Genomic DNA, 25,480 nt, shown 5'->3' with positions numbered 1-25,480 from the left:
GAGATCGCAGCACAGGAGAGGGAGTTCAGCGTACATCTTCCCTGCCTCAGAGCCATGGTCTGGCGAAGACTGTGTCCTGCTATGACCAGATTCCAGGTTTGGGACAGTCTCCTTCCCCACAACTCCACTCACAGGACCAAGTAACACCTTCAGGCTTAGAGGTGGTAATGGCTTCTGGCTGATGCAAGTCCTTGCTTGCTTGGACTCTTCTGCGGGGTTCCTTTACCCTTCCCTCTGAAAATTCTTTCTGTATTAGTCACTGTTAATTCTATTAAAAACTTCCAAGCTGTTTTGTGGCTTTCCCCCCCCCCCCCCCTGCTGGGAACCTTCTCCAGTAGTGGGAGTTTTTAAATTCATGTGACAAATCACAAATATTGAAACTTCTCCAACTTTTCCATCAGAGGTTCAAACTGTACTGGAGTGGGAACTTTCCAGAACGCTCGCTGAAAAGCAGAGGAGCGGCGGCTGCCTGAGCTGCGCCCAGCAACGCGCTCCTTCCCGCTCCCCCACACCGGCCTCGGCCCCCTCACCGGCTGTAGAAAATGGTGAAAGAAACTACTTACTATGATGTTTTGGGGGTCAAACCCAATGCCACCCAGGAAGAATTGAAAAAGGCTTACAGGAAATTGGCTTTGAAGTACCACCCTGACAAGAATCCAAATGAAGGAGAGAAGTTTAAACAGATTTCTCAAGCTTATGAAGTGCTCTCTGATGCGAAGAAAAGGGAATTATATGACAAAGGAGGAGAACAGGCAATTAAAGAAGGTGGAGCAGGTGGTGGTTTTGGCTCCCCCATGGACATCTTTGATATATTTTTTGGAGGAGGAGGAAGGATGCAGAGAGAGAGGAGAGGTAAAAATGTTGTGCATCAGCTCTCTGTAACCTTAGAAGATTTATATAATGGTGCAACAAGAAAACTAGCTCTGCAAAAGAATGTGATTTGCGACAAATGTGAAGGCCGAGGTGGTAAGAAAGGAGCGGTAGAATGTTGTCCCAATTGCCGAGGTACTGGAATGCAAATAAGAATTCATCAGATAGGACCTGGAATGGTTCAGCAAATTCAATCTGTGTGCATGGAGTGCCAGGGCCATGGGGAACGGATCAGTCCTAAAGATAGATGTAAAAGCTGCAATGGAAGGAAGATAGTTCGAGAAAAGAAGATTCTAGAAGTTCATATTGACAAAGGCATGAAAGATGGCCAGAAGATAACATTCCATGGTGAAGGAGACCAAGAACCTGGACTGGAACCAGGAGATATTATCATTGTTTTAGATCAGAAGGACCATGCTGTTTTTACTAGGCGAGGAGAGGATCTTTTCATGTGTATGGACATACAGCTGGTTGAAGCACTGTGCGGCTTTCAAAAGCCAATATCTACTCTAGACAACAGAACCATTGTCATTACCTCTCATCCAGGTCAGATTGTCAAGCATGGAGATATCAAGTGTGTGCTGAATGAAGGCATGCCAATTTATCGTAGACCATATGAAAAGGGTCGCCTAATCATCGAATTTAAGGTAAACTTCCCTGAGAATGGCTTTCTCTCTCCTGATAAACTGTCTTTGCTGGAAAAACTCCTACCTGAGAGGAAGGAAGTAGAAGAGACTGATGAAATGGACCAGGTAGAACTGGTGGACTTTGATCCAAATCAGGAAAGAAGGCGCCATTACAATGGAGAAGCGTATGAGGATGATGAACATCACCCTAGGGGAGGTGTTCAGTGTCAGACCTCTTAATGGGGCCAGTGAAGAACAATGCTGGCATTTTATATGCAGTAGTGAACGAATGAAGGACTATAATCATAGCTCACTACTTGCTATTATTGTTTTTGTTTTAATATTCAACTATTGTAGTGTTTTAAAAGTTAAATGAAGAATAAAAAATATAAAAGCTCAAAACAAACAAACAAACAAACAAACAAACAAAAAACTGTACTGGAGTAAAAATGCACGTAAGAAGCCTAGGAGTGAGCCCAAAACAAAGAGCATCTTCTCAGCCTATTTTAATTACAAAATTCTGCATTCTTTCATACTTAAGTGTATAAAGTAGTTTAATTGTAGATGAATCCTAATGATGATAGACTTTTATCCAAAAGCCGTATTATCTTTAATGTAAATATAGTATTTTTAAAAAATCACTGACTTACAGGTAAAATGTTATTTCACTAAATTTATCAATTTTGGAAAATTGGATGAATTAAAAGAGACATTGAACAGTAAGTTCAGCATTAAGGCAACATTCCTTTTTATTACAATGCCTCAATGTTTGTAACAACTTTTCTTTAAACGTGAGGAGAGATGCCCAAAATTTGTAATGTGGCAGTATTTTAGGTTGCTGTTGGTGAATGTTTCCTAATTGTATTTTACTCTGGGATTAGTCTCTTGGGTCACATGGTAAGGAAAGGACTTCAGAACCAATGGCCATTTAATCTGAGTAGGAACATTGTTATGAAACAATTTTCGTGGGTAAAGATTATTTAAAAAGTCATAGTATTCTTAAATTGCTAAAGCTTTAATCACAAAATCACTCTTAATCACTAAAGCTTTAGTCACTACAGCTCAGAACCTTAAAATATTGAGAAGATTCATTACTTCTCATCTTCATCAAACTCTCAAGTTTTGTTTGCATTGCATAAATCTTATATTTGCAACAAAGACTTTCAGTTTCTGATGAAGTGTCTAAGTTTGAAAACGATCTGCCCAAGAAGTCACCTTTGGAGACATTCTTTATTAAGTTAAATGGTGAATTCATTCATGTCACCTAGTCTTGGGTTGTTTTTACTGTGTCAAGACTTCCTACTCTTTAATATTTTTTTCTAGAAGGATGAAGAGCAATTTAGGTAGCACATGTCTTCTGAAACAGTAGATAACTGTATAATATAGCTCCCTTTAAAAAAATACATAAATAAAAAGAGTATTCACATCACCATTAAAGAGAAACACTGAGACAGAAAAAAGATGAATGAGCCACAGGCCAAATGTTTTATAAATGAACCAGACAGCAGCTGTTGGTGTATCCAGTGAGCACAGTGGCCCCATGCCCTTGTTCCACAGGTCATGGCAATGACACCATCTGTTCACATGTTTGCAAGTATTTTCCAGTTGATATCATGCTCATTAAAGTAATCATGTACCTTATTGATAATTTCTTCTGTTATTTGTATTTGTAGTAAAAAATGTTACAACGATTCAGTCACTCAACAAACAGTTATTGAACATCTACACCATGCCAAGCTCTCGGAGAGTGTCAAAGGCAGTGGGCATAAAAGAGAAACAGGCAGGGTCTCTGTTCTCACAAACATCATTACTTCACTCTCTCATATTAGGCATTATGAGTATAAAATATTACATACCAATGCAGCCACTCATCTACTTAGTCTGTTCAATAAATGAATACACATTAGGTGCCTACAATGTGATGGCCATATCAAGATCAAAGATCTGCCCAATTAAAACACAGGGAAAGAATGCGAATAGACATTCCTCTAACGATGATACACAAATGGCCAGTAAGCATCTGAAAAGATGTTCGACACCATTAGTCATCAGGGAAATGCAAACCAAAGCCCTAGTGAGGTGCCACTTCACATTCACTGCAAGGCTATAATACACAACAACAACAAAAACACAGGGCACCTGGCTGGCTTAGCCGAAAAAGCATGCTACTCTTGATCTTGGGGTCGTGAGTTTGAGTCCCCTGTTGGGGGGGATTACTTTAATAAATTACTTACAGTTTCTCACAATCTTAAACACACAGCTACCATTTAACCAAGCTATTCTGCTCCAAGATCCCAAAGAATGAAAACACAGGTCCACTTAAGATCTATACACAAAGGTTCATAGCAGTGTTATTCCTAATAGCCAAATGGGGGGAAAAATCCAAATGCCTGTAAACTCAAGAATAAACCAACTATAGAGCGTCCAAACAAAGGAATGTTACTCGGCAACAAAAAGGAAAGAAGTACTGATAATGCCTAACGTGGATGAACTTTGAAAAGACTGTGCCAAGTAAAAGCAGGTAGCCACACAGGACCACATATTTTATGATTCAACTTACAGGAAACGTCCAGAATGGGCACATCTGTAGAGACAGAAAGGACACGAGTGGGTGCCCAAGAGTCTCAGCCTAAAACCATAGTAATGGCTGCCCAGCGCGTGCATATATGGAAACCCACTTACTTGTGCACTTTATATGATGAAATTGCACAGTATGTGAATAATAACAGTGCTACCAAGAAAGACAAAAACAACAAAAAGCTATCAAAAGGTCAGTTCGTACCATATGGGCTTTTAGCAACCCGTAAGGTAAGGAACTGTGCTGATAACTGGTTTCTCAGACGCTCATGCTTTTGAGCACAGTGAGGCATGTCACAGGATGGTCTTCTATGACAAGGCTATCTTTCTTAGTTAACCCACTTCTTGTTGACTGAAGACATATTCAACCACATCTTTGTTCAGAACAAAATTTTTCCCATTGCTTGAATTTCTCTTTCCAAGGGTTCCCAAAACTGATCTCAAAAGTAGCTTTGAGAACTTCTTTCTTCACTAGCACTATTCACTGCATTACCATTACCCTAAGCTTCAGGATTTACAGGACTGGCTTTTAAAGGAACTTTCAAGAATGAAGGTTTCATGTAATTACTATGCCTCGGTTCTCATATGTAAGCAGGATTCAAACTGATACTCATTTGTATCATCACAGTAATAAAACCCATACTTGAATAAACCTCTGGTGCTTCTTGGGATTTTCTGATTACGGCTCCATCTTGGTTTCAATTCATTCCTTCTCAGAGCAGTATTTCAGAAATGCCAGGTCTGTCACAACCTTCCTTGATTTTAGATTCAATTTTCCCTAATTTGCTTATGAATTTTTACTGGATTTGAGTTCATACTTCATAAACTTCTGGTTTTAACCACTAACCTTTAGCCCCAGATAAAAAGAGAATGTAAACTTTTTTATAATTTACAAAATTGTATTTAGGGGAGCCTGGGTGGCTCAGTCGGTTAAGCATCCGACTTTGGTTCAGGTCATGATCTCACGGTTCATGAGTTCAAGCCCCACCTCAGGCTCTGTGCTGACACCTCACAGCCTTCTTTGGATTCTGTGTCTCCCTCTCTCTCTGTCCCTCCCCCATTTGCACGCAGTCTTTCTCTCTCTCAAACATAAACACCGAAAAAATTTAAAAATAAAAGGAAAATTAAAAATTGCATTTAAATGAAGAACACTGAACAAACCAACTCCACCATTTCCCTCATTGTTGTCTACTTATATCTCGGTGTCACAGGCTGAGGAACTGAGGTGACAAGTCAGTTTAATTTCGAGGTCTATATGTGAGGGTGTGTATATTGTCCACATGTGAAAATCAAAACAAGCCTCCACAAGACGTCTAACTTACTTTTGGAAGTTCTAGGTGGTCAGGCCTCAGGGAGAAAGCTCTCTAGAGCAGGGACTGGAGAACTGTTTCTATCAAGGGCCAGAGAGCAAATACTTCAGGTTTTGTGGGCCATATACATCTTTCTCAAATACTCATGTTTGTTGACAACCCTTTAAAAACCATTCTTACCTCATGGGTTGCATCAGGACAGGTTGTTCACCCTCTCGCCACTCTCGAAGATCACGCGGTTAGGGCTATGAATGTAATCTCCTCCAGGGAAACGGCAGCTAATCCCACTCGACTTCCCAGTAACACCACGCTACGATTTTTCCCATCAGCTACTACACATAACATTGCTCCCCTCCATAGGCTTTCATGAAAAAAAGTGTGAGACCGGCCAACATGAAGCATGTGGTTTGAACAATTTTACTTTTGGGTGTAGGTGACAAAAGCTTTAAACAGGTTAAATACTTAACCAAATATCTGAGATAAAGCAATGCTCCATAAAATAGCTCAGAGACAATTCTGTGGCTCAAAATTTATCTTGCACACTTCCCTTGTACACCAACGTATACCATGAGGCACTCACATACCCCGGTTTGAGAATGAGAAACCTACCTGCTTGAGGGACAGGTCTGATTGTATCAGTGAGGAGACAGTTAATCAGAGGAAAAGAGAAGGATGTCTGCCTACAAAATTGGGTTTTACATTTTGCTTGGAAACATTATTTGATAAGTTCAGATTTCCCAGGGATAGTAAATTATCCTCAATTGGGGTGTTTATGATCTATGAAAGACAAAAACTGCATAATGACTCAGTGGGTTTTATCATTGCTGCTAGGTTAATTTTTGGTTAATCTCCTATCTGGGAAAATTAAACAGACTGCTAGTGCTCTCTCATGATTTGAAGGATCCAAAAAAACAACGGAGTTAACCAGAGGGGTGGGAAAAGCAAACAATCACTTCGCTGTTTCTGTGAAAGACAGGAGTCCAGAGGTTATGACTTCTGGAATATAGTGGGTAGCTATGAGCTCTTGAACCTAAACTCCAATGAGAAGCAAGAGCAGGTGTGAAGAACAACATAAAACTTGGAACTGTGGCTATTATCTTAAAAGAGTAGTTCTTAACCCATTTTCTGGCCCCATGTCCCCCACAAACAGGACTTGCCCCTGACATTACACCACCATGAGAATCACGTGGGGCAGCAATCTCTGAAGCTTTGGGTAGGGTTGCTCCTAGAGGGTTTTTATTCACCCTTTCAAGACAGTGACCTTCTCCTGCCCCCTTTTCTCACTGCCTGGTGTGCAGGTGACTGATTATATGACTTCAGATCAGAAATAAAATTATTTTCCATAATACAAACACTACAGTTTTATTGGATAGGACATAGGGTGAATCAAAAACATTATTTCACCTAGCAGACTTGTAGTTTTAGAGCAAGAAGGGCCCCTAGAGATCATTCAACTGATTCCTTTTTATGGACCCAAATAGTTTATGACTTGTCCAAGGTCACATAGCTTAGTGGCAGAGCTGGGACTAGAACCTGGGTCTCTAGACTCCTAGTATAAAGTTCATTTCACTACAGCACACTGTAGGTTAATTTGCTGTTTGATACTGACAGCTTGTGAACCCAGCCCTCCACTGACCTGTCTGTCGATCACAAAAGAGTACTGAGAAAATATGATGGACTCAGTAACCATCTATAGCCACTAGAAGAAAAAATATAAAGACACAGCTCAGAGAACGTGCCCTGCTGATCTTTGCTTAGAAATTCTGTCCTTGTTTATGAAGGAGAATAGTACTAATTATTGAGGTGCCCAGGTCTAACCAAAGACTTGTAATTTCTGGTAGATATTTTTATAAAATGAATTAATTTATAAAATCTTTAAAATAAATCAAAGTAGAGAAAAATTTTGTCTTTTGGCTCTCAGGAAAAAAAAAGAGTCTTTTAAAAACACCAAAATGCTCACTAGTTAGTGGAATAAATTATTGTATAAAAGACCACCATCTACAATTAACTATTAATTTGGTTTTCCATAGGTCAGGTTTAAATAAAAACCAGATACATTTCAAATTTCAAAATTCTTTCAAAGTTTATTCAAAATTCAGCTGAAAGGTGTTTTGGAATGAAAAGGTTTCTAATTTCTTCAAGTCACAGAAGGTCATCACTATTGTGAAGGACTGGTAAACAAACGACATCAAAACCACTACATGGGTGATGGGCATTACGGAGGACACTTGTTGGGATGAGCAGCGGGTGTTAGATGTAAGTGATGAATCACTAAATTCTATTCCTGAAACCATTATTACACTATATGTCAACTACTTTGGATTTAACTAAAATTAAAAGAAAAAAAGAACAAAAACAAACACACACACACACACACACATGAAATGATGGCTTAACCAAAGTTCACAGCATTTCTGTGACAGACATGGGGAAACATTTCTCCCTATCATCAAATTTACCCGAAAACCAGAATCTCTGTGAGTTGAGGCAGTATGATCTCAACATAATCAAGATGAGAATTTCAAGTTGGATATTATAACCTGGACGTTTTATATCTAAGGTATGTATCTGGAAGGTAAGGAAGTAGCTTTTACTGTTGGTGGAACTGTTCTCAAGATTTAGTGTTGCTGCTGAATGACTTTTCCCTAGTGATGAGATATTCTGAGCACATGAACAAACAACGTCATTATTTTTTTTTTATTGCCATCTAAAACAAAATTTGGAAAAGCAACATACTCAGTTTAGGACAAGGACCTGCTTCTGTGGCAGACTGGGGTCTTGACTAGGAATGGCTGCAGGAGACTTTATTTTGATGATGACGACGACGACAACTCTTTTGTTAAAAAGGTTGCAAAGTCTTTCTCACAGTGCTGTTTAGACAGAAATTCCCTAAGATACTGTATTAGTGTAATGAAGGTTCTCACTTTGAGAAGGACAATTCACACAAGTTCCCTGAATAGGAGGAATCAGAGCCTGTTTGTCAAGGTAAAGAGATTGCAGGTGGGTTTTGAGATAAGTGAATAAGACAGTCGCGCTGGTTGGGGTAAAAACACACTCAAGAAATGAAAGAAAGAAAAAAAAAAACACTTTTCTATAGACATCTAAAACCTCACTGCACGTCCCGCTGTTTAAAATTAGCCGCTTCTCCACTGGCCTTGGGAGCTGCGACAGCTTGGCCGGGAGCGCGGCTGCAGCACCCGGGGACGCGCGGCAGCGGGCCGTGTTACTTAGCAACCCCAGCAGGAGGGGCCGCAGAGTTGGTCAAACCCCGCCCCTCAAGAAAGGTTTCAGCTGAAAGCCGCGCAGCTGGCCAGGCGGCGCAGGAAAAGGAAGAAAGTCCTGAATAGAAATGAGTTGTTTTGCTGCTTCATATAGTTAATATAACCAACACGTCCTTCTCAGATAAAAGCAAACTTCAATTAGAATTATAAAAAAAAAAAAAAAGAAAGAAAAAAAAAGACTCATGGTGCAGGACTCCAGGTACCATTGCTTAGAAAGAAAAATGGAAGCTAAACAAGAAAATCATAGATTATTTCCTTTGAGATATAGAATATATATAGTATGCATTATATGTTAAATATCATGACACATATTTTGATATGTACCATATTTCAATATATCCATACTGAAGTATTATGAGGCAGCATGAAAAAATTCTAGTTCCATTTGCATTTTTTTTTTTTAAGGAAAACTGCTTTTTTAAAGAAAATAAGGTCAAGTTCTTTGTCTGTGGTCTGTTTGGAATTTACCTTCACATAAAGTCAAACAACTACTACACAGACGACTATGTGTCCAAAAAAAAAAAAAAAAAAAAAAAAAAATCTGGATTGAATTTAGGAACAGAAAGGTCTTTTCTGTAATTCAACTTTATTTTGAATTTAGAAATTAGGAGAGACTAGAATGCTGAGTTATATTGTAGGAGGGCATGAATTAACTTGAAAATAAAGTGATTCCTACCCACAAGGCATATAATGAGAGAACTACATACCTTCTGAGTTTATTTAAAAACTAGAAGCTAAAAAAAAAATAAAATAAAAATAAAAATAAAAACTAGAAGCTTCCAGCTCAAGAGAGCACATTTTATCACAGTGTGGGACTTAATTTAACATTGTTCTAAAGTCCCACCCAAGAACCCATTTAAAAATATCTATAATCAACTGTAATATAATCATGTAGCATCAAACCCAAGGAACATAATAATGTTGAACAAACTGAAAATGTGCTAACTGAAAACAATTCCCCCTATTAATCTTAGTACCACTTTTAGGAAACACAATCATGATAAATATCTGTAAAATAGCTTTTACCTTATTATTTCTGTGAAATAAATTTATATTATATAGCTAATATTTCTGTTAGTTTTTTAAATCTTTTTAAAGTAGGCTTCATACCCAGCACGAACTCCATGTGGAACTTGAACTCACAACTCAGAGATCCAGAACTGTGCTAAAATCAAGAGTCAGACACTTAAGTGACTGAGCCACGCAGGCACCTCACTGTTAGTTTTAAGTTTCTATATAGGGCATGCTACTTGAAGATTATTATTAAAAGGATAAGTACATGAAGAATAGAGGAAAAGTACAAAATGTCTTTTAAAAAATATTTATAAGTTCAGAAACAATCTGAAATTGTATCTTACAATAAAGTTACTCCAGCTAAGATTAAAGTCCAAAAACTACTTCAATAATATTTGTGGGGGGGGGGATTTGAAAGATTAAAGAGATATAATTTTACGAAGATGTTTCACAGATCAGCAGCTTCTCTAATATGTAAGCCAGTAAATTTGCTTTGGAAAAGGTACATGTTGATAAATCTCCCCAGATATGTTTTCTGTCGATTGATATGATAAGATGTATTTTACTTAAAATTAGGATTGTCTGGAGTTTGGTGGATTTAATTATTTGTAATTACCCAGCTGTTGTCAGCCTGTGGCCATTTTATGACAGTGGTATCTACTATGTGGGTCAGGTTCAACTGTATATCTTCTCAAACACAGATTTAATGTGCTATTGATGAAACCATTACTAGAACCAAATTAAAGTCTGGGCTGATGTATTGGTCCACAGGGAGCTGTCAGACATGAAAGGAGTAATTAGTATTCATTACTTCATACTCCACAACATTCCAATTATTAATGAACTTCAACTTTTGGACTATGCTATATCTATCACAAGCATCTTCTCAGACATTCATTATTAGGAAGAATAAACTAATATTGGTTAAAAAAAGGCCCCTAAAACAAACAGAACTGAAAAAAACAAAAACACTATTAATAGCGGAAAACTTTGAGGGATGTGACTTTCAAGAGTGTGCAATGCAAAGATTATCCCACCTGCATGGGAGGAATAGGATACAATGAAGACATGCACCCGCTTTGCAATCCTCTTTTCCTTGTTTTCCAAGCTATCTTGTCTTTACAATACAAGGGAAACGTCTATAATCACAAAGGTAACTGCACAGACAGGACAGCAAAGAAATGTAATGATAGAAGGGACTAGAAAAAAGTTAAGCAAAATGTTCATTGTTGAACATCAGAACAGGAGGCCCATCAGAAAATTTATAATCATGTAGGTTAGTCTGGGATGTGATCAAGGTAAACTCACAATTTTTCTGTTCCTGTTATAATATTACAAATGGGTATTTCTATTAAAAGCCCTATGGACCTTTTCTCATTAGTTTTCTTTTCCATTGTTTTCTCCTTTTTATTTACAGCATTAGAAGAAAAATAATTCTTACTTCAACCAATGTATTTTAATTTTGCATATCACCTTCTAGTTTGCACATGTATGAATTTTTAAAATTTTTCTTTTTTTCTTAGTGTTACATGAAGTAACAAGAAAGCATTTACCCTGTTTAAACAGACATTTTGTCAGATGAAAATAATACTATCACTAAAATATCAAACATTATTCCCAAGTACTTTTAAAGTTTTTATCAACTGGTAACAAAATGTGGAGTATTCTCAATTTTTTCCATTCAAAACTAAGAGGTGTGAAAAAAAAAAAAAGGAAGTAGACTAGTTCCTCCTCAGCAGAGGTGGCTAATAGTAGTCCATACAGAACTCTACTGTATTACACGAAACAGCAGATGAGTCGAAGCTCCTACCTCCGTTCTCTCAAACATACCACAGTTCTTACACACTGGTGGGGAGCATTTGAATTTCTAGGAACACTATGGAAAACAATTTGGTGTTGTGTTTTAAAGCTTATTGTGCACACACTCTACACCTTAACTCTTCTGCTCCAGAATACGAACTATGAAGAATCTCTTGCTGTGTGCACCTGTAGATGTATAAACGAACCATCAGTATGTTACCATTCATAGCAGCCTGGCTTCTTAGAATAGAAAACATAAACATAACCTCAAGGGCCTTCAATAAGAACATTTAATAAATTGCGGTAAAGTGACACCACTATTTCAATGATGAAAATGAAACAATTAGAGCTAGAAGAATATGGGTAAGTCTTAGACACCTAATAGGAGAAACTTCAAATCCCTTTACACACACACACACACACACACACACACACACACACACACACACACACAATGTGACATTTTTGTAAAGCCCCAACTCAAGCAAAAATGAAACTATTTTAAATAAAGCTTTGAAATGATAACAAAATTTAGAATACTACCTTTGGGAGAGGAGGCCCAATGGGAAATGAGAGGAGCACAAAGGCAGCTTAAAGAATTTAGTTCATAATTTGAATGGAAGATACTTATCTAATTTATCATTATGCTTTATATAATTTTATATGTTACGTATTTGATATGTATCAGCATTAAATAATACAACTTAAATGACCAAAACTCTCTATTGTTCTTAGGAGGCAACTTAAAACATCAAAAGATATGACTGATTCCTTTTTTACACGTCCCACGTCCAAAAAACAACGGCTCACACTTCTGGATCTCTGGCTTAGTCTCTGATTCATACTCTCACTGTACTTATCAGTGGTTCAAGATTCAAGAGACATAATCTATTCTGACTACCTATGTGTGCTATGCTCAGTTTGTATTTTTTTCCTCACCAGGTAAGAAAATGTAAACATAGAAAAATGGACTAAACAACTTATTCCACATCACCAAACTAGAGGGTATCGGGCCAAGATTTGAACCAAATTTTATGCTACTTCTTCTACCCTGGTGCTATTTTTTCAATTATTTATTTATTTACTTATTTATTTGAGAGAGAAAGAGAGAGAATGGGGGAGAGGGGCAGAGGAAGGGGGGGAGAGAGAAAATCCTAAGCAGGCTCCATGCATGAACCCTGATGTGGGGCTCAATTTCACAACCCTGGGATCATGACCTGAGCTGAAATCAAGAATTGGATGCTCAACTGACTGAGCCCCCCGGGTCCCCTCCAAGGGCCAATTTCTGACAACTACATGCTAGTACATAAGCCCCACCTCACAACCTTAAAGTCTCTTGAAAATATTTTTTTAAAGTTTTTTTTTAATGTTTTATTTATTTTTGAGACAGAGGGAGAGACAGAGCATGAGCAAGTAAGGAGCAGAGAGAGAGGGAGACACAGAATCGAAAGCAGGCTCCAGGCTCTGAGCTGTCAGCACAGAGCCCGACACGGGGCTCAAACTCACAAACGGTGAGATCACGACCTGAGCTGAAGTCGGATGCTCAACCGACTGAGCCACCCAGGCGCCCCTCTCTTGAAAATATTTACATAGCTAGTTCAAGACTGTGGATTAATCCCTGCATTAACTTTTCCTCCCATAGCGAGTCCTAGGGAAAAGATGGAAAAATGTATATTCAAAGAAACAATAAATTCAAAATCATGTTGGAAAGAGTACAACGAGTGGAAGCCAAAAAAAAAAAAAATGAGGAATGAAAGAAATTCATGAAAAATCTAATGGAAAACATTAGCAAAAGTTAACAATACACAATCCATGGAAGGCGATAAACATATCCTTATTGACATTCAAGGAAAATCAAAATAAAGCAGAAAGGAGAAGGATTCTGTTACTGATGCTTCCACTGGCTCTTGCTCATGATGCCATATCTCCTTGTGTTCTGTGATCTCTGCCTGTGAACTCACAGATACTTTGAAATGGTATCTCGTACAATCATCTAAAGCCTGGGGTTACGTACATAATTCCTGACAGCATTTTTGTTTGCTTCTGCCAAATACATTGGAGTATGACCTATCCAATGCCACTGAAAAATAAGTTATTGGTTTGAGGTTTTTAGGGCATCTAAGTAAAAATTTGTCTTGAACATTTACGAGAGGGATGGTTTCTGATTAGGAACTCTCACAGGATGTTTTTCCACCTCTTTTCAGGGCCAAAGTACAAGAAGGAAAGCATTCCTTTCTGCAGGGCTGGGTTTTGTTTAGTTTTTAACAAATTTACCCTTAAGCAGAAGGTAGGGCCCCTACAGTTTCTAGCATTATACAGGAGTCTCTTAGCTGACTTCACACCCTCAAATGGCTTGGTCCAAGTTCTAGGTATCCACCAAAACAGAGACCCAGGTCATTATGTTTTAGCAGGTGCCCTCAGGAAGAAAACTAGCTTCGGTGTTCCTTGCCTATGTGATTCCTATAGTCCTATTTTTTTTGGTCAACCAAGTGCCAAAAGATGTGAATATGTTAACATATTTAGTTGCTTTTCAGCATTCACACATCTACTCTGCCATAATACCCGAAATATAAGTCTATGTTTTTATTGTTTTATTTTTACTTTGGTTTATTCATCTTTTTAAAGACATACAGTATGTATTTCTTACCCATAGAGAACTTGTAGTCTAATACAGATAGGAGTGAAAAAAAATTAAACATATTCTAAGACGGACAGATAAAGGCAAAATGACACAGTGGCCCAGTACAGAATGGACTGTGCATGGGAAGCCCTGAAAGTGGAAACTTAAAATTCTCATTTAATAAATTAAGTGGCAGGTGAATTCTGAATTAAGTGAATTTGGGATTTGCAGAAAGGTAAGTAAAACAGCCTATCATAGGAGGGGGTTATTAATCTGTGTGAATGAAGGGAATATGGAAGTATCAAATAGGTAAGGCATTTCCTAGCATTCACAGAAGAGCTTCAATTCAATGTAACAGGCAACAGAGAATTCTTTTTTTTAAAAAAAAATTTTTTAAACGTTTACTTATTACCAAGAGACAGAGAGAGACAGAGCATGAGCATGGGAGGGGCAGAGAGAGAGGGAGGCACAGAATCCAAAGCAGGCTCCAGGCTCTGAGCTGTCAGCACAGAGCCCGACACGGGGCTCGAAGTCACAAACCGCGAGATCATGACATGAGTAGAAGTCCGAGGCTTAACCAACTGAGCCACCCAGGTGTGCCAACAACACAGAATTCTTAATGGGTTCTTCAACAGGTGAGTGACAGAAGTGGTGTTAGGAAAAGATTATCGTAATCACTCTCTGGGTGGGAGAGTAGTGAGCAGAGAGAGACTGTAAAGACGTTACCTCATTCAGCATGAAGAAATGAAAGGTCTGAATTACACTGTAAGTTGTAGGTAAAAAAAAAAAATTATATATATATATATATATATATATATATATATATATATATATATATATTCCAAAACATTGATGAGAAAATAAACAAGGTTTAGGGGAAAAAGAGTAGGAAGAGTAACAATGGCCAAGCAGCATTCATAGGAATTCTACTGAAAGGTGGTAGTGACTATTTATTTGGAAAAAAAAGTTCAGAAATTATGTTTCCAACATATGTATTAACTGTCAGAGAGTCATAGTGATGTGGGAAACAAAGGCAGAAGGAAATGGTAGATAAAATTAAATTTCCTTATAACCTACAGCCTACTGACAAATACTAGAGATAGGTAGCGTATACATTCCTCCAGGAACTATCTTAAAGTTAATGCTTTGCTAGAGGGAAAAACCACCTTAGTTTGACAATAGCTAGGCCCCTAGGATCTCAGTATCTTCTTTGGCAGATCAAAGTCCTTTTGGAAACTTACCTTGCCTTTACCTCCCCCAACTCCCAAGTATGTGGTTAGTCACTCCTCACAATCCCGGGGCAGGTCTTTCTGTCCCAGGTCCTGTCCCTGTGCTTAAAAAAACCCCACCTTTTGGCACCAAAAATGTCTCAAGAATTCCTTCTTGGCTTTCGGCTCCAGATCCCCTCCATAACTCCAAATCCACATCACTAGGTCATCTGAGAGGACATTTAGTCATTCTTTTAGTCCCCATTTTTGTCATCTGTGAAGATCTCTGATCTTCTGACTGTACAACATGTTTCAAAATGATCACATCTACCAGGCTGGTTTAACTACCAATCTACGTGGTCAGACAAGGTCTCTTTATCAGGCTCCATACTTACATGTCCATTGGCTTCTTAGACTTCCTTTTTTGAGAATCTTAAAGTAGCACCTCAATCTCTGAGTGTCTAATAAGTGAAATCATTACCTCTTTCCCTACCACATTTCTCTATAAATCCCAACATCATTTAGCTTGGCAGAAGACTAGAAATTACCCTTAAACCTTCCTTTTTTTCCCTACCAACAAAATCCCATTAATGACCATGAACTGATGAAATTGACTCCTTGAGAATCCTTTCATTTGTCCTCTCCTCTCTCTCTCTAGTATCCCTTAGTTTAGGGTCATATTATATCTCAACTGGATGATTATAATTGTCAATTAGATCCTGGCCCTAGGTCATCCATGCTCCTTCAGTCAATACTTCACACCACCAATAGCAGGTCCTTTCAGAAACAAATGTGATTATGTTACTATCCTAGGATACTTACCAGTCTTTACTAGTTTCCCCGCTGACTTATGCTCATGATTCTCAAGTGAAAATAAGGAGACTACAGATTTCTTATTCCAGGAGGACAAGGTCCTTTGGTCAAGAACCACTGCTATTGTTGGGGTGCCTGGGTGGCTCAGTCAGTTAAGTGTCCAACTCTTGATTTTGGCTGAGGTCAGGATCTCATGTTTCATGGGATGGAGCCCCACACTGGGTTCTGTCACTGCCGAGCCTGCTTGGGATTCTCGCTCTCTCTCCTTTTGCCCCTCCCTTGTGTGCACACACACACACACTCTCTCTCTCTCTCAAAATAAATAAATAAACTTAAAAAAAAAAAGAACCACTGCTGTTGTCAACTAGCGTTACTGATAGGAATGGGCCCGTTTATTGTGTTTGGGGAAAAGAGAAAGAATTACCAACCTATAGAAAAAGGCCAACTTAGAAGACATCTGTGGGTGCCCAGACATCCCCACTCTGGGGGGTCCTGCCAGTGTCTCTGTTTTCACCTCACCCAGGCCTTACTACCCTTTCTCCCTTCCAGCACAAGACTCTCCCTCAATGCGGATCCTATTTGCAGTCCTCCCAAAGCTGTTGGGCTCTTCTGTGTGTTTTGCTATTTGGTATTAGTTCCCTCATTCCAAAATTCTCTTCTCCACTTGTCTACCTGACAAATGTCCACTCATCTTTCAACACTACTATTAAATGTCCATCTGATCGAGTGTGCTTTTTTCGACAAAGCCATTCCAAGTCTCCAATATGGAAATGATGAATCCCTGCCATGTGAACTTCTATCATCACACCAAAGGCACTGTAATACTACTTTTATTGCTTATAGGTCTGTCTTTCCCCTAAGGAAATGTAGCTTCCTTAAAGGCAGGGTCTGTACCTTATTGGGCTTTGAAGCTGCAGGACGCAGTACAGTGCCTGGCATAACAGTACTCAGAGAAGTTTTACTAAGGGACTGATACAATACACAGGGACTCCACCAGCACTGAGATTCTCTGGAAAAAGACACTAAAAACATCCACAAGGGAAAGGGAAGTAGGAAAAACTGGAGGTACAGATCTGAATTTACACTCTTAGAAGTCATTGTTCCCACATGTAACAGTTTAGAAAGTAGAAACGTAATAAATGCATATGATAAAAACCATTTGTGAAATTCTTACATACCATTTAAAACTCTCCTGACCTTCTAAAAAAAATACTGGAATGATATGATCTGTTCTATAGAACCTAATAGAATTTGTACATATTTAAGTAATAATATAACTTCAAATAAGTCGTGCTAGATTGTTTGTGATAAAGCCTTGATGCTTTACATGTTTGTTTGTGAAATAAAAGATTTCTGGGATTCACAATAGTACATAATTATATCCATGCTGAAGAAAAATTAGGACTCAAATTCATCAGTCCCTGGAAATTTCAGATTATATATATATGTATATATACATGTGTGTGTGTGTGTATACATTTAATTATATTTAATTTATATTATGTATTTAGATCATTTATATATTTAAGTATATAATATATAACATGAAATATATATAGTCATATTTACTGTATCTATATTTAAGTAATATACAGAGACAGAGAGAAAGAGAATGTGACCAAATTTCTTACACCCAAATTGTGTTATTAAAGGTTCACGTTAAAGCTACAGAATGAGTATGTCAATGAAAAAAAATTTTAGGTCTTCCTAATAGAGTCAAAACCTTAATAACAAAGATTTCACTTCAGTGGCATTTAGGATTTTACACTATATTTTTAACACATCAGACACAGCTACAATTATGTTTATGTCAGAGTTACAGTTTGTCAAGTAGCTTATTAGATTTTTCTAAATGCAACTCTGGGTAAATTTTGGCTTATTAAGCAATTATAAGTTGTCAGTCACTGGAAACGGGTTTACTTGTAAAATAAATACTAATCGGTTAGGGACTGTTTAAAAAATAGAAGCTAGTTACCCTTAAGTAGACCTATTTCCACTTAAAACTGACAGATGGGAAAGGAGACAGGTGACTTTGAGGCTGAGACTAGATGTCAAAAAAAAAAAAAAGGGTGTTGGGAAAATTCTGAAATGATCCCTCTGTGAAGGAAAAACAGTAACAACAACAAAAGGGAAGGAAAGGCAGTGAAGTAAGTCTAGTGAAGCCTGGTGTCCTGAGAGAAGAGGCACAGGGAGCCTGTGGAATGTCACAAGCCCCTGTGAGCCCACACAGGCTTGGTCAGAGACATACTTGCTACAGGTGACCTTGAACACATTTATAGCAAGCGCTGTGATGACTACTTAGAAGTGGCTTCAGTGCCCTGGGAGAATGTCCTGGACAGTGGGGTGTCCAGGGGGAATGGCAGCTATTTGGAAGGAACTAGAGCTCACTGGGGGTGTTCCTACTTGTTGGTGGTACCGCTACTGGTTTGGGAATGATTTCAGAGGCCCACTGACGAGTTTAATGCTTACAAGTATTTCAAGTTTATTAGAAAAGAGCACTAACATGGCAAAACCCTCATGTTGTGGATGCCATTACGCTGGATGACGCTGAATTAAAACAAAGTGTGTGGACTTAGGATACAAGAGATCTGCAGTTTAGGCAAACACACTACAGGTGTTTTGCTAACTCTTAAACTTCTTTGGGGTGAACTACTAAAGAAGCAACTACCCTCAGCTTTGTGGCAATGCATTTTGTGGTTTATAAATCACGAATTGGCTAACATGAATCTAAACCTATCAAGGAAACAGTCTGAAAGTCTGGGTAAGGTTTGAGGTCGCTTTTGTCTTGGAATGTAGGTGCCATGGAATGAAAACTCAGAACCATCACTAAGAAGATTCCAGAGGACTATGCTTGATCCTGAGACTGACAAACAAAGCTATCACACTCATATGCAGCACAAAATATTTGTTAAAAATTCAAAAACACTTACTTCCCCTTTTTAATTGTATTCCTGCCAAGCAGTGGATCAAGGACCGGATCTATTGTTTCCTCCACATTTTCAACTAAGATGACATCTCCAAAGGCCAAAGCGGTTTCAATGGCATTCAAAAACCTTAAAATCCAATCATAATTGATATCATAAGATTTCAATAAGCACAGGGAAAATGTTCCAAATTATTGAAATTATATTTGATGTAATGTAGATTTTTTTTAGTGAGACAAACTTAGAGAAAACTTTCATATAGTATTCAATTAGATTACATAGAAAATAATGATTAGATTTTGAGATGAATTACACAGTGATATTTTCCAAGTGAAATTGAACAGTATGACTAAGTCCATGGGTAAATTAGTTCTTGTGACAATAACCATGGTTGAGACAAATGTAACTTATCCAAACATCATAAATTTAAATTAATTTAACAGGTCTTTTTTTGATAAAAAATTCAAAATATATTAAATGCCTTGTGGTTTTGTCAAACATTCATTTAAAAAAAACCCTTTAGGTTCGGTTGTGGTAAGTGGTAAATTATCATTATATTCTCATTCTCAAATTCTCCATTCATTCTCACTCTCCAAAAATAGTTTCTCCCCTTCAAAAATAATTTTCCCCAAGTATTCAGATAAGCAAGGAGTACATTTATCTGCACGACTGCAGAAATTCCTTATTTCACTTTATGTGTGAAAAGATGAAAAAAGGGTCAAATGAAGTACTAGTAAGTCTAAAAGTATTCAGAATTAACTGAAAACCAACTACATACAAGACTTTATTTACAGTATTGTCATGAGGACCCGAAGACAGAAAGTCTCAGTAGATTCAGTTCTCAAAAACTGTATGTAAAAGGTGACGAAGAAATGATCTTAAGGCATTCCATGTTGGGACTTGTAGCCATGTTGCAATCCTACTCTAGGCAAAGTATATGTTCAGAAATAGGATTCTAATCACCATTAGGCCTATAAACGCAGGTGACAATTCTTGTGTTGCCATATGTCAAATGCCCTAAAGGATTACGGTACATCTAATTTCCATTCTTGGCCTTAGGGAAATGACCTATTTTTCCACTCAGGCACAGTGTTTGTTCCAATCTTCAACCTAATTTCATCTTCCGATTAAGTGGCTGCCACCCAACATAAATGACCTTCCAGCGAAAATACTTTACGTGAAACAGGAGCGAGCAGATAAACAATGTGTGCCATACTGTCACACTGCACAGTAGCAGAGGGGTCTAGCAAATGCCAGGACTTTGGAGAAATGAGACCCATTTCACAGCAGCTTAGCAGAAAGCCAATCCTTCTGATCTCACATACCCTTTCTGGCCCAAGTGTGTGACTTTCAGGTCAGTTCCATACTTATTCTTGATCCACTTAATTCCCTGCTGCTGGGGATCTATCATCAGAGGCCAGCGCTCACAGTGTGTTAGGATAGCGGCATTTTCGGTTGACATTCTGTCACTGGGAAGCCCTTCATTATTCCAGGTGGCGATTGTAGCATCATCCGTCAACATGGCAATTAAGTCCAGGCCTTCGGTTATTGGGATGGAAACCTTGAAAATCAGAGTTGAATGCAATAAACTGCCAGTGTGGCAGAGCAAAAGACTCAGCATGACAGACAAGAAAACGAAAGACCAAAGCCTGGAGAACACATGTGAATTCTCTCTGGACTCTCAGAAGCCAAATAAAACTCTCGCTGTGAAACAGAATTCAACCTGGTAAGTACGGTATTTTTACCTCTCAGGATTCTGTCAACTGCAGTATTCAACATCTGGTTTATTATTGCATCTGACTTCAGGTGAAAGGGACCCTGCCCTCTACATACATCGACAGCTGCTCCAACAAGGTGAGAGGGAATTAGATACTGGGAAGGATTGCAGGCCAACAGAAATGCATTCGCTTCAATGGAGTAATCACCCCCACATAAGCAAAGCTAAAATGCACTATCTTGCTCAGGCATTTCATCCTTTTTACTCCAGGCCAACCCTACAAGAGATGACTTCCCTTTCTTGGATAGGGTCATGGAAGGTATCCCGTCTGCAGGAACTCCACTGGCTTGCTGGCTGTGCCCAGGAACTGACATGGTGGCCTCTCCTCTGAGAGGGAATTGTATGCCCTGTCAATGTGGAAAGGAGCATTGCAAAGGGAGGAGCTGTCTCCTTTGAGAGGCAAAGAGAAACCTATTTAATTATTTGATTTAACTTTTAAGGTTTATTTACTTATTTTGAGACAGAAAGCATGAGATGGGGACGGGCAGAGAGAGAGAGAGAGAGAGAGAGAGAGAGAGAGAAACAGAGAGAGAATCCCAAGCAGGCTCGGCAGTGACAGTGCAGAGCCCACTATGGGGCTTGAACTCATAAACCGTGAGATCATGACATGAGCTGAAGTTGGATGCTTAACCGACGGAGCCACCCAGGTGCCCTAAGATATCTATTTTAATATCTTTTTAAAATTTTTAAATGTTTTATTCATTTTTGAGAGAGAGTCAGAGTGTGAGTGGGGGAGGAGCAGAAAGAGGGAGACAGAATCTAAAGCAGGCTCTAGGCTCTGAGCTGTCAGCACAGAGCCCGACACGGGGCTCAATCTCATGAACCATGAGATCATGACCTGAGCCAAAGATGGACGCTTAACCAACTGAGCCACCCAGGCACCCTTCTATTTTTTTTTAATGTTTATTTATTTTTGATAGAGAGCGCAAGCAGGGCAAAGGCAGAGAGAGGGAGACACAGAATGTGAAGCAGGCTCTAGGCTCTGAGCTGTCAGCACAGAGCCTGACCTGGGGCTCAAACTCATGAACCGTGAAATCAGCTGAAGTCACACGCTCAACCAACTGAGCCACCTAGGCGCCACCCTAAGAAATCGATTTTAAAGAATAAGGATCATTCTTTACAAAAGCAACTTTACAAAAAATAAGATCATAGGAAAGAATTTGTTAAGAAATGTATTCATTTGGTCATCAATCACCAAATATTTATGGAGTACCTCCTCCATAAGAAACAGCATCTGGAGACCCCGTAATGAGCAAGATGAGTAAGGAGCTAGTCCCATGGCTGGGTGGGGGGGGGGGGGCGCTAATATGGAAACATGCCCCCAGAAGAGAGGGCAGTAAGAGCCCTACTTGGAGTGGGTTGGACGCGGGGGGTGTCGCAGCAGCAGCAGGAGTCTGACTGACTGGTTGACCATGGAGCTTCAGCAAAGAAGGTGCCAGAAGAATTCCTCCAGTAGAGCTACTGGATATGAATACATATAGGAAAAGCAGCGTAACATTCCTACTGTCTCTGACCACAGTGTTACCTTAGAAATAAATCAAACTCAGTCTCCTAGTGGGATGAGCAACAGCCTTGGTATTGACACACAATTTTCTTAAAGACACAAGAAAAATCATATCTTTTCAAATAAGCATCCTCCTATCAGCAAGGGATCTGGGGCTTTAACTTCTACTTAATGCAAACAACTTGAAGCAACTGGAGGTTTGAAATAACTTTCATGTCTGATGCTAAAAGGAGTAACAGAAAGTATACCTGTATGTCTTGTGTCCGAATTTGGTAGTTTCAACTGCTTGAGCACCTACTGTGCACGCAGTTGAGTGCAGGGGATCCAAGAGAAGTCCCCCTTTTTATAAAGGGTCAGTTTAATCTAGCAGGGGAAATAAAGCAGGTAACTCATAGTAAAGAATATCATAAATGTTGTGCAATACCTTGAGACTTAAATTTTCACAAACTACTTTTCGGATATTTTCTTGACAGTATTATGTTCAAATAGGTGGTTGCATAAGTGCACAAAGAAATTTTTTTTAATTAAAATATATTTTTTGTCATTTACACTATAGTAATCATTTTCATAATAAACTTTACCCTAGGTTTAGGCTGGGGAATATAAACCTCATTTCACATGTGTCTTTTTAATTCACTCTTCATAAGTCCTCGAAGAAATCTGCTGAAAGGAAAATGAGTCTGGAAACCAAACACAAAAAAGGGAGCCCTTTATGTCTCAAGTCAGCTTTGCAAATCCAGAAGGCTCCATCTAATTGCTTCATTCAGTAGCATCAACCTAAGGGTCAGCCCGGATGCCACTATGATATGAGGTGGGGAAAAACAAAAACAAAGAGGCTCCCCTCTACAGAGAAGAAGCTTCTACTCGAGAGAAGGAGAAGGATGGATGTACATGCCATGAATCAACCCAAACTAATCCTAACACCGCATGTATATCAAAATCCTCTGAAAACTAACCAAGTGGCATATTCCAAAGGAAGAAAGGGAACCTTCTGATGAGATGACACTTTCACTTCCCCAAGGAAGACTTTTGCACTGCTGATGGGAATGCAAACTGGTGCAGCCACTGTGGAAAGCAGTATGGAGAGTCCCCCCAAAAATTAAAACTGGAATTACCAAATGACCCAGTAATTGCATTACTGTGTATTTACCCACAGAATATGAAAACACTAATCCACAAGGACCTAGGCACCCCTATGTTCACTGCAGCATTACTTATAATAGCCAAATTATGGAAGTAGCTCAAGTGTCCATCCATAGATGGATAAAGAAGTGGTATACGTATAATAGAATATTACACAGCCATTAAAAAGAATGAAATCTTGCCATGTGCAACAACATGGATGGAGCCAGAGAGTATAAGGCTAAGTAAGTCAGTCAGGGAAAGACAAATATTATATGATTTTGCTCATATGTAGAATTTAAGAAATAAAACAAAAGAACAAGAAAAGAGACAAAGCAAAAAACCACATGGTTAAATACAAAGAACAGACGGACAGTTACCAGAGAGGAGGTGGGTGGAAGATGGGGGAATTAGGGAGATTCAAGAGTACACTTATCATGCTGAGCACCGGGTGATGTATGAAAGTGCTGAATCACTCTTTCGTATTCCCAAAACTAGTATTAACTGTATGTCAATTATACTGGAATTCAAGAAAAACAAAAACACACAGGGTTGCTGAACTGAAAAAAAAAAACAAACCACCACTCACATTTCTAGGTGACAAAAAAACCTAACATTTATAAGGCCTTACAAAATTTATTCACATACATTCACTCTTTTCCATGTGTCAGGTAACTTATAAGAGTTCTGCAAAGAAGCTATCTCTGGTTGTTTGCTTGTTTTCGCTTAGGGCACTGAGGCTTAGAAAGGCTACCACCACTAATAACCCCATGTATTTGTTCTGTCTTTAACTTCTCGGTCACATCGATGAGGAGAGTGTAAATGTCTCCATGAACTTGTCCGTGTTTCCGCCTGAGTGCCCAGAGGACAATAACTCTAGATGGGAACAATTTTGGGTAACGATTTTTACTTGGACCCACGGGCCATGTATGCCCATTACCCTGTCTTGTTCAGTCACTACCTTCTAAGCTATTCTCTGGATAAAAATCATGTTAAGTAACAGTTTAATTTGGACCCTCAAGGCCATGTACGCCCACTGTCCCTATCCTTTCAGTCACCACTCTGCTGCTGTTCCTTCCCGACCCAGCGTCCAGACTCACACCCCCAAGATGCACATTCTGCAACTCTTCCCACACGCCCTTTAGAATCATGGTCCTATTCAGATCAAATAACCTTGCTCCCACGACCTGCTCATCTTCACCAAAACATCAGTTCTCACTTAAGCAGTGGTTCTCAACCCTAGGCTGCATACTGGAATCCATGAGAGCTTTCCACAGCTGCCAACAGGCAGCCCGCCATCACTAGTGATTCCACTTCAATCGACATCGATTTGTTTTAAAAGTTCACTTCCATGTGATCTCAACATGAGGCTGGGTTACAGGAATGACTCCCCTGGGGACACACTTCCCTCGAGGGCTTTCTCCGTAGACTGTTGTCTTAATACCCTCAACACTCAAAATGTGTGTGGGAAAGAGTTGTCATCCCTCTTACTTGCCTATAGATCATTTAGATATTGGCAAATCTAAAAAGACATAAAACAGACTGGTGATTCCCCAAGCCTGGAGAGAATGGGGTGATTGGAGCTAATGGATATGGGTTTTTTTTTTTCTGGGGCTGATGACCATGTTCTAGAATTGACTGTGATGATGGTTGTACAACTCTGTGGATATGCTAAACACCACTGAAATGAATATTTTAAAGGGGTGAATTGTATGGTGGGTAACTTACATCTTAATGAAAAGATATACTCAACACCTGCAACGTTCCAGGTACCATGCCAGGTTAACAAAATATACAGAACCCTTGCTTCCATGGATCTTACACTGCAGCTGAAGGAGGGAAAAGCTGTTAACCACAGTAAATGAATAAGTGAAACAACATATTAGCAAGTGATAAGTGTTATGGGGAAAAATAGAGTGGGATGAGACATACTGAGGGATGGACATTATAATTCTTTCTGAGATTTGAAAATGGCATCTGAACAAAGACCTGATGGATGGGAATGAGCTATTTATATTACAGCACTATAAATAT

At 38.9% G+C, this 25,480-nt stretch overlaps 2 protein-coding genes across 3 annotated transcripts in view; one reads left to right on the top strand and one right to left on the bottom strand.

Annotated features, from left to right (window-relative positions):
• The window catches only part of DNAH11 (dynein axonemal heavy chain 11), a 358,971-nt gene that overhangs the window by 65,683 nt on the left and 267,808 nt on the right, over positions 1 to 25,480 (bottom strand). For both annotated transcript variants that reach the window (XM_053898599.1, XM_053898597.1), the window contains 2 exons: positions 20,369 to 20,604; positions 19,050 to 19,172 (listed from right to left, as the gene is read on the bottom strand). In XM_053898599.1, the coding sequence (XP_053754574.1) occupies positions 19,050 to 19,172; positions 20,369 to 20,604 (359 nt within the window). The remainder of the gene's footprint in view (positions 1 to 19,049; positions 19,173 to 20,368; positions 20,605 to 25,480) is intronic.
• Positions 462 to 1,776, top strand: LOC109263810 (dnaJ homolog subfamily A member 1). The gene has a single exon (XM_019443575.2). The coding sequence runs from the start codon at positions 543 to 545 to the stop codon at positions 1,734 to 1,736; it is 1,194 nt and encodes a 397-aa protein (XP_019299120.2). The 5' UTR covers positions 462 to 542; the 3' UTR covers positions 1,737 to 1,776.

Source organism: Panthera pardus, unplaced genomic scaffold (assembly GCF_024362965.1).
Source record: "Panthera pardus isolate Hobbes unplaced genomic scaffold, ASM2436296v1 HiC_scaffold_8, whole genome shotgun sequence".
In the NCBI taxonomy this organism is placed as follows: domain Eukaryota; kingdom Metazoa; phylum Chordata; class Mammalia; order Carnivora; family Felidae; genus Panthera; species Panthera pardus.
Note: the sequence above shows the minus strand (reverse complement) of the source record. Positions and strands in the feature narration are given on the sequence as shown.